General features: G+C 34.0%; 1 protein-coding gene across 9 annotated transcripts in view; it reads left to right on the top strand.

Annotated features, from left to right (window-relative positions):
• The window catches only part of XRCC4 (X-ray repair cross complementing 4), a 315,887-nt gene that overhangs the window by 3,825 nt on the left and 298,054 nt on the right, over positions 1-14,008 (top strand). For all 9 annotated transcript variants that reach the window (XR_009261112.1, XR_009261113.1, XR_009261111.1 and 6 more), the window contains exon 2: positions 9,786-9,934. Coding sequence is in view for 4 of the 9 variants with exons in the window: in XM_058727965.1 (XP_058583948.1) it covers positions 9,796-9,934 (139 nt within the window). In the remaining 5 variants the exon portion in view is untranslated. The remainder of the gene's footprint in view (positions 1-9,785; positions 9,935-14,008) is intronic.

Below are 14,008 nucleotides of genomic sequence, written 5' to 3'. Positions count from 1 at the left end.
AGAGGAGGTACCACCCTGTCTCTGCACTTTACATACTTGTAAAATAATTCCTTTTGGGTTTTTTTATTTCACTAGAGAGTTGGGAATGTGTCTTACTCATTTTGGGAATATCTAAGCTTGGTACATAGGGAGCATTCAGTGAATGTTTTAATATAATAATGAAGTGACCAAAGTTACTGAGCTTTGGAGCAGTAGAATTGTGATTTCAATCCGAATCTTCTGAGCATAAAATTTAACTCTATTTGCTAACTGTGTTTTCTAGGAAAAGGTGGCTGTCCTTAAAATAATAGAAAAATAGTTCTTTTTATACAGGTGGGAGGTAGTTAATGCATTTTATAGTCCTGGGCAATTTGCTTCTTGTCATTTGTGAAGGTGCCAGTGCTGATGAGAACATGAGTTGTGCTTTTTTTCTAAGACACTGGCTGAAATAGATGAACAGAGGGTTATTATAGTCAGCAATTTTTAATTTTGATGAAACTGGGCTCTTGTTGGGATAACACTGTTGAGATTTTTGTTGCCTCAAAGGGGAATGCTAGAATTCAAAACTGCTCATGAGGCATTCATGCTTTTGCTAGACGCCTGCACTCCCAATAGCTTTAAATTAAACTTTTGCTTGTGTGCCATTGGGAAATCCTAGGCTATTTTCAAGATATTGCAAAGATTTTCTTCCACTGATATGGAAATTGCTGTTAAGATTGAGTTAAAAATGATTAGTTTGTTAACGTGATTTCTGATAGTTGGCCCCCATATTAGGTAAATTAATTTTGCATTTAAAATGCTGTATAATCTTAGATAATGAGCTAGACTTCCAACTACCTTTTATGGTAAGCATTGTGAATTTAAACTCTCCTCTGAATATTATTATCATTGTTGCAGTCTGTAAGCCAATCTTTTTGTAATGTTGCCTAGCCTTTAGTACTAACAGAAGAGGAGATAATTTAACTCTATAAATTCTGAAAAGGCTTCAGCAGCTTTCAGCCCCATTAATGGGGATGAAAATAATGATTAGGCTTGGGATTAAGTAATCAAAAACAAATATTCCTTGGAAGGCATTCCTGATTTTGTGCCTTCTTTGAACTTTACTAACGCTGTAAGTGTCCAAAATGTTGAAATCAGCAAGGAATTCAATCTGGTCTTTATGTTAGAGGATACTATTAGCTTACTTATAATTTTATCCAAATAGTGAGAATGATATTGAATAACGTAAGACCTTGCTCAATTGGAACAGAAGCAAGCTGCTGCTTAGACATTAAGATGCTCCCATTGTTGAGGAGACTCGTCAGAGTCCTGACAGTATAAATATTGACATGCTGAGATATGTCAATATTTACCATAGAGTTTGGAAGTTGCCAAGTTCCTGTTTAAGAAATGTGACCCTAGCATTGAACACAGTATATCAATAAATAAGGGACATGTCCAATGAACAGCTGCTGAGAGAAAGTAGGATAACATCTGTGTAAACTTTGGGGCACTTAAAGTTAAATTAAAAAAAATATATTGACAATTCTTTGGTAATTTGTAGGTAGATATAAAATAGTAGGTATATAAATAGTAGGTATATAAAATAGTATACTGATATAATTTCATATTTGGGCTTAACTTACATTTTTAAAAAATGACAGCATGGTTGCAATTTATAATTTTATAAATTAGTTGTGCAATGATACTCATCTATAAAGTGAGTCAAAATCTCTTGCCTTAATACTGTGTTTGGGAACCAACCTCACATCTTGCACATTATTATAAAAATTGGCTCAAGTCAAGACTTAGCTATTACTTTTGGGAAGTTTATGCTCTGAGAATTTAGCAATACAAAAAACATAAGTTTGTGAAGTTTAAATGTGATGAGAAAATTTGTTCTGTTATTATTTGACAACTATGTCTCAGAAGAAAAATGAGAATAAAGAGCAAGTAAAGTTGATATGTTTGGTTGAATGTCATAGTTCACTACTGTTCTCATATGAATATCACTGTAATAGAACATTTGATGCAAAGTAAAGAGACATTTGAAGCTTTCCAAGTCATTGGAACCATACAAACAATCTTCCATCTGTTTTGCAGACGTCTAGAAAAAGGTTAAACTGAGCATTCTTTGAATGATAGTCCTAAAACAGTCCTAGAAGAGCGTTAACTATGGGTATCAAGACTGACCCTCTTATTGCTTTTCTTATAACAGAGATTGATGGCTTTTATATAGTAATTGAATCATTTAACCACATCACACTGTTATGTTTATATTGTGAAGAACGGATGCAAAGTATAATTGAGGTTGTATATTCTGCCAGGAGTTACATTTATTTCTATAAAGATCTTATAAACATAAAAAAGCAAATTGTATTTAGAGGTCCATAAAAGGCTTTTAATCTATTCTTTTCAGTGTAGTAAAGATGGAAGAGAAAAAATTTTAAAATTTAAATTGTTTTGATCCCTCTTGCCGAGATCGTTTGTCGATACTTTGAGGTAAGCTGTTGAGTTTTAAGGAGAAAGCATTAGACTTATTAATTAGTGATTTTTAAAACTTGGAAAACGTATTTTTGCAGTGTCACCAAGACTTGAACCTTTGTTTTGAATATACTCCCCCCCGCCCAGAATCATTAGGATTATGACCATTATGCAAAGTTGGCTCCTTGACCAGTTGTCTTCTTGAACCATTTGTTACCGATTATTTATCATGTAGTGATAACAAAGTTGCCCAGTCTTTTCAAAATGTCATGTGTTTTAGATGTGATGAGAGTGTAAGCGTATTAAGCTGAAAGTGTAAAACTTGCTGTTTGATGTTGAATATTGTATTTAATGTTTCCCAAAGTTTGGTACTCCTGTCACTGATGGAATACACAGTTTGCTGACTTACAGCTATTTTGCATGTATGAGATAATTGAGGTATGAGATAATTGAAGTTTAGAGAATTAAATGATTTGCTGAAGTCTACACAACCAAGGAATGACAGTGAGGATTCATACTGAAGTCTGACTGATTCCAAAGCCTAAAACAACGTTCTTGGCCTCATACCTGAACCATCTATAGTTAGACCTAGATTTTGGTACCCCTGGAATCAGATCTGAGCTGCTCCCCACACCTCAGTTTCACTTTCTGTTCTGTTGGTTTTGTTGTCAGCGGCTTCAAGCTTGCAGTGTTAGAACATCAAGTCCAGTAGAGAAGAATGTATATCCAAAGTCCTGGAATTGAGCTTCACTGGTCTTTGTGGTCCTGACTTGAATCATGTGCTCATCTCTAAGTTAGTCATTGGTGCATGACATACCAGTATTTCTGGTGTAATGCTTATCACATAAAGACTGTTACTAAAGAGTCAACACTGAGTTCACTGCTTCTTAAATAGGGTCCTAAGTTTTGAAGTGTTAAATTACATATTTAAGTTGTATATTTAAGAATATCTTTCTAATAGATGATGTTTTCTCTTTTTACAAAAGTACTCTTTCACAACATAATCAACGTGATGGTCAAATAATACTTACTGAACCCTCTTCTTTTTAAACATTTTACTGTGAAAAAATTTAAAAATTTTGAGAGAATAATTTTGAGAGAGTAATAGATCCCTGTGTACCCATCACCTGGCACAACAATTATCAGCTTGTTCATCTTTTGCTCTTTTGTTTTTATCTTGAAAATAAATATGTAATTATTCATCCAATTAGGAATGGCTTGTTTATAACTTACTATCATTTGAACCATGTGAAGTCTTTTTTTTTTTCTTCTGTAGTTAAAAATTGTTAAATACTGGCAATTTCATATAGTTCCTGAATAGTTGTGTATGGCTGAATTAGGTAGTGTCACCAGTTGAGGATATGTTGTAGGGATCTTTTTTTCAGGTTTAACTCTGATTTGTACCCCAATCTTATTATTCATGGTCTGGTTGCCATTGGAAGTAGGCAGATAAATGGGTACAGCTGTAAGTAAATGGTGGGTTTGTGAATGGGGGAAAAAGGACAGTGCAAGTCCAATTTTTTTCCAGAAAGTGTGTTTAATTTGATTTCATTTCTGAGCAGCACATTTTTCAAGTAGGATAGACTGTATATATGCTTAACTGATGGTATTTCATAGGAACACTCTCTTCTGAAATTAAAATACAAGAGAGGTGTCAGAATTTCAAGGCTTAAGGAATCATAATTACTAAGTTCTTAATGAAAAAATGACTGTTGTTTAGCTAATGCTGTATTTCAGGTATTATCTTATCTCTTCAGTTCTGTTAAGTGGCATTCTCACATGAAACTCTGCAATTAGGACTGAAGTGTTCTTGTGAAAGTTTAGAAAGTTTCCAAAATGATAAGTATACTCTCGTCCTTTCTGCCAAGTTTATTTGTAATTAAGAGTGTCCATTTGATGAAGATAAAGGAAGTTCTGGAACCGTGGGTCCAATTTTCAGGGCATTTCGGATCGAGGTGTTAGATTTTATGTGGGAAATTTATTCAGGACTTTTATTGCTTTTAAATACTTAGTTCATTGGGTAAAGAAAAAAGGAGAGGAAGTGAACTTTAAATGAATCACTGAAACTAATGATTATTAATGGTGTTTGTAAAAGATAAGCAGAGGAAATGAGCAGTAATACGATATTTGGAATGGCAGCAGCTGGCATTCCACAGTTATAAGAGAGAGGTAATTGAGAATGGACTATGACCATGGCAAAGATGCCTTAATTTTTAGAGTTATTTTATAGTTCTAATGCTTTATTTCTGAAGCATCAGACTATTATTGTGTAACTTGAACTTAGCTGTATTTTACAAGTTTTTGAACAAGATTATGCCAACAGTCTTAGCTATATTTTACTCTTATCTTGGGGAACCGTCCATCCTAATTTGCCTGGGGTTAGGAGGGTTACTGCACATGGACTTTCCGTGTTGAAACCAGGAAAATCTCAGACAAACCTGGACCGCTGGTTACTTTACTTTCATTCCTAAATTACTAGAATGGGGATAATATTGACATGATTAGAAAAATATTGAATAATATTATGTTTTTTATCATTAAAGTTTAGGTAACTGGAACGTGAAAACATTGTTTCAAGAAACGATTTCTTCTATAGAAAGTTAGCTTAATATTTTTAATTGCTTTCGAAATTTAAAGGTAAATTGATTTAAAAAAAAAAACTGAATTTACCCTTTAGGTAGGTGCTGGCATGCTATTAATTAAAATTATAGGAAAAAAATAATGAAAATTCTAGGAATGAATTATTAATTAAAAAAAAATCTTCAATTGGGAATTCTGTTAAGATTAGTATGGATAATCAGTGCTTTTAAAAAAATACTAAACAAATGGGAAAATAGTCATCTTCTTTGCATTTAGTTTTCCTGAATTGTGTGACGTTTGTCTTATTAAAAGTAAATAGCCCAGTGTTTGTGACATAAACCTTTCTTTCCTTTATTATTGAGTAATATATTTGGTCCTGTCCTTGAATTTTTATAATATGATAGAACTTAAAAAAAAAAATATTACCATGCTTTTGGTTTACAATTTACATTTTTTTTTCTTTTCCTCCTTAAGAAAAAAATAAGGTTAAACAAAATAACATGATCAGGAATCTAATTACAGACTCTTTGTGGCAATGTGCTGTGTGCTAATCTTTATTCTGAACTCACTTTAGGTATCAGCCTACTTTTCTCAACAAGGGGGCACTTAAGTTAATTGCTTCATTAGAAACATGCATTTAGTCTCTTCTGATCTGGCATAGCTGCAGAAGTTTGAACACCTGCAGCCCAAGCAGCTTGAAAAGAAGCTGTAATTTAACTATAAAGGAAAATAAAAGAAGCTCAAGTTCAAAATGGTGTTATCAATGATACAGTGTTGTCACTAACTTGAGCTGACCTAAGAGAGTTGGCTTCTGCACTGCTTCTTATCAGCATCCAAAAGGGCATACAAAATTCTTTGTAAACTAATTTAAAAAGCGTCTTGTTTATTCAGAGGCAACTGTGAATGGTATTTGTTCAGAGTGTAGATCACATCAACTGCATACCAGCCAACAACTTATTTCTCTTCTAAGAAGGAAGCCAAGTATCAGAGACACAAAGTACTAAAGATAAGCTTCTCAATTCTCAACTGTTCTGAGCTCTCAATAAAGCTACTGATGTACAAATTGGGGTGGGACCCAACTGTTTCCACCTGCAGGCATGTCTTAGATCCTTGGCTCTGGCTGGGAGAGGTGCTGATACCAGTGCGACCTTTAGTGCCCTTAGAAAACAAAACATAGGCTTTCTTATGGCCCTAATCAATCAGTCCCTCTGAAGAGGATTCCTCCCCTTTCTTGAAGTATTCTTGGGGCAGAAAAACTATGGCTGAGTATTCCCATTTATAGGGCTGGCGAAAGCAAAGACATCATTGGTTTGCCCTTAGGAATCTTAAAAGACATGGCAAATCATCCTTTCTTCTGCTTTGTGGTTGGTTTTTAGATCTTTTGTATTTGATATTTAATGAGGGGGTGACCTCAGTAAGTAAAGAATGAATTTCTTTCAAAAGTGGTTCAAATAGTATATTATCAGGAAATTAAAACTTGGTTGATAGAAGACATCTGAGGCTACTGAGGCACTCACTACAAAGTATTTACAGGATACTGACTTGCGCTATTAATATGTTAAGTGCTTAAACGTGACTCACAGCGTCCACAGTTTCAAATCTGAGTACAATAAAATAATGGAATCTTTAAAATAATTTGATTTAGTTTTAGCTATAAAAACCTAGAGTTGACCAGACATTGGAAAATATTTGAAACATGAATAATTCAAAGATGTTAAAACAAATCTGATCCCTAAATGTCTTTTTAACATTATTGAGGTTAAAGCCCTGGATATCATTGTGGAAGTAGGATGAAGTATCTGAAATAATCAATTTTAGACTACTTTGTGCCAATAATTAATTTGTCTTTTGGCCCCCCAGGGTAAAAATACCAGTGAAACCAGTTGCTTTTTATCAGCAATTCTAAGTGCTGAGTTTTCTTTTTCACAAAGTTACATTAATTGCTAACAATAGCCATGTTCTTGAGGCTTATTTAAGATGAAATAATCAGTGTCAGTTTGTGTATCTGTGTGTTTGTATATAAATTCTAGAGGCAAAAAGTGGCCTTCATAAGTAGTTTCTGTTACCCTCCCCCAACCAAAGTTGTGGATTTGAGGCCTATGAGAATTATGTAAGGCTTTTAGCTATGTGTCTTTTTCAATGAATGGCATAGAAAAACAGCAATATGCATTTTCCAGTAATTTTCAAATTTAAGGTTTACAGAGCATGTGGGTAATTAGCTGCATGGTAAGTGGTTTTGACTAATTGATTTAAAAGAAAATATTCCCAAATGAATAAAGCATTTCAGAAGTAAGCACATCTAGGCAAAAAACAAAACAAAACAAACAAAAAAACCCCAAAAAACAAAACAAAACAAAAAACCTCAATGTAGGAAAATTTTTGACTAAATGAAATATTTAAAAAGAATTATATTTTTTCAGTGATTATGTTATAGTCAAGTCTACAGATTTGTATATTTTTAACACAAACATGCTTAATTGATGTGGCTTCAAGTATGGTTATTTTAAAACTTTGTCTCTTACTGGGAAGAAGAATAAACATTCCTCTGAGTACACTTTAGGTAGCAGTTAGAATTATTGTTAATTTATCAATTTAGAGGTATCTTACATTCTTAATTTTAGATACTCTTTCTTTTATTCTGGAAATTGCCCTGCTTCCTTATGCTTTTTACTGTGAGATAGAATAGCTCTAGCATTCTATAAGTAAGCATCTCCTCCACTCCCAGAAGATAGAGATTTGTAGTAAAATTGGTTTTGTGAAGAGCTGACAAAGTGAGTTGTTTTTATTTTCATATTCAGTTGTGTGAAGAGCTGACAAGGGGTGTTTCTTCATATTTCATTTGTTGGTATTTTCATATTCAATTGTTAATTGAGAAAAATAATATGCTTTATGAGAATGTAATAGTTTTTTTAATTAAAAAAATTTAAAAAAATGTTAATGTTTATTTTTGAGAGGGAGAGACAGTACAAGTGGGGGAGGGGCAGAGAGAGAGACACACACACACAGAATCCAAAGCACGCTCCAGGCTCTGAGCTGTCAGCAAAGAGCTCGATGTAGGGCTTGAACTCACAAACCGTAAGATCATGACCTGAGCCGAAGTCTGACGCTCAAACGACTGAGCCACCCAGGCGCCCCAAGAATATAGTAGTTTTAAATTGAGAAGGTGAATTAAAACTGCTTTAAGATTTTGCTCTTGTTAAAACTTACTAATCAGTTGTCAAAGTGTCAGTTAACAATTTACTTTGGATTTTTACAGCATGTTATATACATTTTGTTCATAAAAATGGAAGAAATTTTGTACCCTTCTCCCTGAATAAAAGATTAAAGAATTCTTTTTAGCTTTTTTTTATTAACAAAATTTTTTTTTAATGTTTATTTATTTTTGACACAGAGAGACATAGAGCATGAGCGGGGGAGGGACAGAGAGAGAGGGAGACACAGAATCTGAAGCAGCTCCAGGCTCTGAGCTGACAGCACAGAGCCTGATGCGGGGCTCGAACTCACAGACCACAAGATCATGACCTGAGCTGTTGGATGCTCAACCGACTGAGCCACCCAGGCACCCCAAGAATTCTTTTTAGCTTTTTAAGGATCATCTAGCAAGAGATTCATGCTTTGTGATTAAAGAATAATTCTAGTTTTTCATCTTTGGCAATTTGTGTGCTTTGTTCCTGGTTTTGACTTTTTGTAATGTTTTTGTTTTTTTTTTCTTTTTGTAATGTTTTTTTCTTTGTATATTTGTAATTTTTAGCGTAGTTTTTGTTTTGGATGTTGGTTTCTACAGCTTAAGTATCTCTCTTTTTTTTTATAAAATTTTTTCAATGTTTATTTTTGAGAGAGTGAGAGACCAAGTGCGAGTGGGGGAGGGGAAGGGAGAGAGGGAGACACAGAGTCTGAAGCAGACTCCATAGTCTGAGCTGTCAGCACCAAGCCCAGTGTGGGGCTTGAACTCATGAACTGTGTATGAGATCATGACCTGAGCCGAAGTCAGATGCTTACCCGACTGAGCCACCAAAGTGCCCCTTTCAGCCTCTCTTAATGAAGTGTACATGGTCAAGGAATATTCCAGTATTAGAAGGAATATAGTTATTTGCTTTGAATCAAATATGTGTCATACCACAGTTTGGTAAGTTTGAGGTCAATTTGGGCAAGATTCTAGAGTAAATTAGCAGAAGAATGGTTTTTGAATTCATAGAAAAAGAACCTCTAATCATTAGAAATGAAAGTGGGATTAGTAAGAAAAGTCTTTACTTTTCATATTGGTGAGCATAGTTTTTTTTTTCAGCCCACAACTTGGGCAACTCGTTTGGCACTTACGGGCTTCTGTTTTATCTGTAAAAATTATAAACCAATATTGAATAGACTATGATTTACTGTTTGATGCTTGGTTAACTATTGTGCAGTGTTCTATTTTACTAATATTTCCTTGGTGCTTTGTGTAGCTGAGAGACCAATATAGAAAACATTATTATTTAGGGTGCCTGGGTGGTTCAGTTGGCTAAATGTCCACTTTGGCTCAGGTCATGATCTTACAGTTCGTGAGTTTGAGCCCTGCTTCGGGCTCTGTGCTGGCAGCTCAGAGCCTGGAGCCTGCTTCAGATTCTGTATCTCCCTGTCTCTCTCTGCTCCTCCCCCACTCATGTTCTGTCTCTCTCTGTCTCTCAAAAATAAATAAACATTAAAAAATTAAGAAAAAAAGAAAACATTATTATTTGATAGCCAAAGTTTCTTACAAAAATATTAATTTAATTATTTTATAACAGGTGACCAGAAATGGAAAGAAAAGTAAGCAGAATTTGTTTTGCTTCTGAACCAGATATAATTCATTTTCTACAAATTGCTTGGGAGAGAACGCTAGCATCTGGTTTTGTTATTACACTTACTGATGGTCAGTCAGCATGGACCGGAACAGGTAATATTCAAAGCAAGTTTTTAAAGGTGAAATTTCAGTAATGTGCTGTTTTTTAGTCCTCAGTGATACCTCATATTAAAGTGTTTCTTTAGTAGGTACTGGGTAAAATGAGCATGATTGCTTTTACTTGTTATTGCTGTCTAATTTACGTGTAGATTTGTAAGATTGAATGCCATTTTATATAATTAATAGAAGGCTAGATAAATAAGCATGTAACCCAGTAAATTCTGGTTAGTAGTTTAGTCTTAATACTTAGAGTTGGTCAGCGTTTTTAAATGATGTCTTTATACAAAACATAAATAGTACTTTATACATAACATGTATTTTCAGGACCCCAGGGAAATACTGGGAGGCATAAGAAGGTGGGTTCGCTGGGCCAAGGGATTGTGTTGGCTTGGAGGAGTGGGGTGGTAGTGATTTGCTTTTTATTTCACACACTTATATTGTTTGAATTATTTTCTAGTATACATGCATTACATATGTAACAAAAACAAAACAGAATCCGTGGTGTAAAATTTTGTAAATCAAGGTTCAAACTGTATGTGGTATTTTCGCTATTACTTCATGAAATAGACTTTTAATTTATGTTTGGCAGTGATCTTTTAAAAAGTCTGATGGCCCTGCAATTAATTATTTGTGGAACATGGCAGGTCTAAAGTGAAAATACATGGAATTATCTTTTGCTCATATAGCAGTTTTTATACTCTATTAAAGTATTTTATTGAAAGATTTGAAAAAGTATTTATGCAGTTATGTAACAGTCATTTCTAGAGTTATGTTGTAAATAATGTTTTAGGTAAAATAAATTTGTCATGTTAATTTATATACCATTTGTATCTTCTATCAATTTTGAAATATTTCCCTAAAACTTGTTACTGTAATTATTATATCGTCTTTTAAAATTACATGGTAAAGTTTTCTTTCTTGGATGTTAAAAATTCTGTTACACAGTGCAGTCAAACTGAATTTATACTTGCAGAGTTTGTTTATTTATTTATTTTAATTCTCCTTTTTTGACAGCAAGGAATGCTGATGTAAGTATTATTAAAATAAAGAATTCAAGGATAGTGTTTGCAGTGCCTGTTATGGTCTCTATTTAAGCTGTAAATTTCCTTTTTTTTTTTTTTTTAAGAGCGCAAGTAGGGGAGAGGGACAGGGGGAGGGGGGGGGAGAGAGAGAGAGAGAGAGAGAGAGAGAGAGAGAGAGAATCTTAAGCTTAGCATGGAGCCTGATGTAAGGCTTCATCTCATGACCCTGAGATCATGACTTGAGCTGAAATCAAGAGTCAGATGATCAACCAGCTAAGCCACCCAGTTGCCCCAGCTGTAAATTTCTATGTAAGAGAAATCAGTTTTTGCCTTTTATGAGTCAGAAGAACTTGTCAGGTTAGTTCTGTGTATGCTGGTAAAGGTGTACCCAGGTGACAATAGCTCTGTTTTGAAAAGGAGGTGCATAGGGTTGAAGATCATGGCAGTAGGTTAATGCCAGTTATCTGGAGAGAGAGCAGTTTCAACTGCACAGCCCAGGATACGGGTCCTAGGTGAAGTGGTTGCTTGTATGTAGGGCATACTGAATACTTTCTTTATAACATCGATATTCACAATTGACAAATGGCTTATTCTGTATAATAAGTTATGATTAGACAGATGACTTTGAGATGCTTTAAGAGATGTAATTATCAAAAGAAAATATAAATTGTAATCTAGTTAGTAAACTTCATTCACCAAAGCAAAGAACAATAAAATGTTGTTTTAATTTTTTTTTTTATTTAAGGATTGGGAATAAACGAGTACTCTGATTAACTGTTAAATCTTGATTTAACTAGAAATTTAAGTTGAATTTACATTTATGGAACATTTTGTGTATGTCAAACAGAATATGCTGGCAGTTGTTCTTAATACTATTATTATGAATATTGTTTCGCTAGGCTAGATTAATTAGGAGCAAGGAATGCATGTGATTCATCAGTTATTGTTTAGAAGTATCTAGACCAGTGCCTAGAAAATACATGCTCAATAGATATTCTTTGAAAGAGAGAATGAAAAGATGCCTCAAATATATAAAACTTACTAGGAAAGAAAAGAAAGAGAACCATTTATTTTAGAGTTAGCATGTTTTTTAATGAAAACTCCAGTTGTATTTTTATTTAATGTTGACATTAGTCGTAAATGTAGTATATTTTGCCGTTTGTTTTCCAGCTAATGAGTAGTGTGAGAAAAATGTGATGTATAATTTCTGTATCCTTGGTGAATTGTTAACATTTTGGCTTCCTTACTAAACAGGCTTTCAAACAGAACATTTTATAATGCACCATATATGGTCATTTTATTTTCAAAAATATTTAAGTTTTAATCTCACAAATGTTTTATATCTTTCATTATTCATTTCTATTTTCTTGTGTACATTTCAGGGACAAAGTATCAAGCCAAATAATATAACATTGTTTCCATGTTTAGTTAAGGCTTATTACATAAATATGATTTGGTTTGGCACTTTATAGATAGACAATAACATGATTAAGAACATTGAAACAATTACATAATTGAAACATGAAAATGGATTTCCTTCCTATACCTCATCCTGTTTTTTTGTACAGTTTTTTGATTGCTGCAACCTTCAATTTGGATAATTTTTTTTCTCTTTTCATTTGAGTGAAATTAAAAGGATGTGGGGTTCCTTTTAATCTCCCACACACTAAATTCACTGATTTCTTTTCCATTAGTAATGTTTTATCTAATGAATGTTTTGAGGTGTAATTATCATGTGGTCTGTCATCACTTCAACATTATAGAGGGTTATATCGCAGAGTTAAGTCACAAAGTAGGTTAATGATTGATGACTATTATGTGACCTTTATAAGAATTTCAGCCAGTGAGGAGAAACGTATATTACCCATCTCTAGAGTTGTTTAAAGTTCATTGAAAAGTAAATTAAACTTTATTAACACATTTATTGTCACATAATTATATCTACTTATATGTGGCCTAAGCATTGATATTTAGTGACCTATTTGGAGATTATGTGACAGGGTTCAGTGGACAAAGGATTTTTAATAAAGGTAGTAGAGTAGGTCCATGATGTGATATCATCAAAGATCCTTAATAGGGGGCACCTGGGAAGCTCAGTTGGTTAAGCGTCTGCCTCTTGATTTTTGCTCAGGTCAGGATCTCACAGTTTGTGAGATCGAGTCCCACTTCAGGCTCTACAACTCACAATGCAGAGCGTGCCTGGGATCCTCCTTGGGATCCTGTCTCTCTCTCTGTCCCTCCCCTGCTCGCATGTGCTCTCTCTTTCTCTCTCTCTCAAATAAATGAACATCAAAAAAGCAAGATCCCTAATGAGATAATAAGGTGGTCTTCGAAGCACTGACACAAACCTAGGATATGCACGGTCTTCGGTTCCTTATACATAAGGATCCAAAAGAAAAAAAATCTTCGTTCCTTATTTACATCTTCATCTACCCACAAATAGTGTTAAAATGATGCTTTCTTGATTCCTACATGTCTGAGAACAATTCCTTGGTTTTTGGTCATGTTGGCCTGCTCCCTTTTTATGCCATTATTAAGCGGTTCAGCTGTATCCTTGCTGAATTTTATTATTTCCATGGCTTTTATTTTTGGTCACCAAAGGTTTTGGAACATTGAATGCTTACAGCTGTGCTTCTTCCAGATGTTCTTAGCACAAAATTCAAAACTGGTGACCAAGTTTTTCCGGGATTGAAGTTTTAAATAGGCAGTCAAAATTTCACATTTACCATTAATGGACATGTTCAGGTACATTTTTTTCTGAATTTTTTTCTCACAGTTTTTAAAGGGGGAAGTGTAAATAGAAAATTTCCTTTCATGTTTTTTTTTTCCTCAAAAATGGCATGTTCCATAACAATAATCATCACAGCATTTCACAGGTGGCATAACATAAGAGAATATCAAAGGGAATACCTAAGATGTTAGCACTTGAATCTAGGCTGCATAAGGCTGGCATTTTTCTCTGTCTGTTAGACTTGTATCCCTGGTGCGTAGAATGTTACCTGGCACATAGTAGATGCTGATTAAGTATTGTTTTGAATAAGAGAGT

This window comes from Neofelis nebulosa, chromosome 1 (genome assembly GCF_028018385.1).
Source record: "Neofelis nebulosa isolate mNeoNeb1 chromosome 1, mNeoNeb1.pri, whole genome shotgun sequence".
Classification (NCBI taxonomy): Eukaryota; Metazoa; Chordata; class Mammalia; order Carnivora; family Felidae; genus Neofelis; species Neofelis nebulosa.
This window is presented reverse-complemented; position numbering and strand designations above follow the sequence as displayed.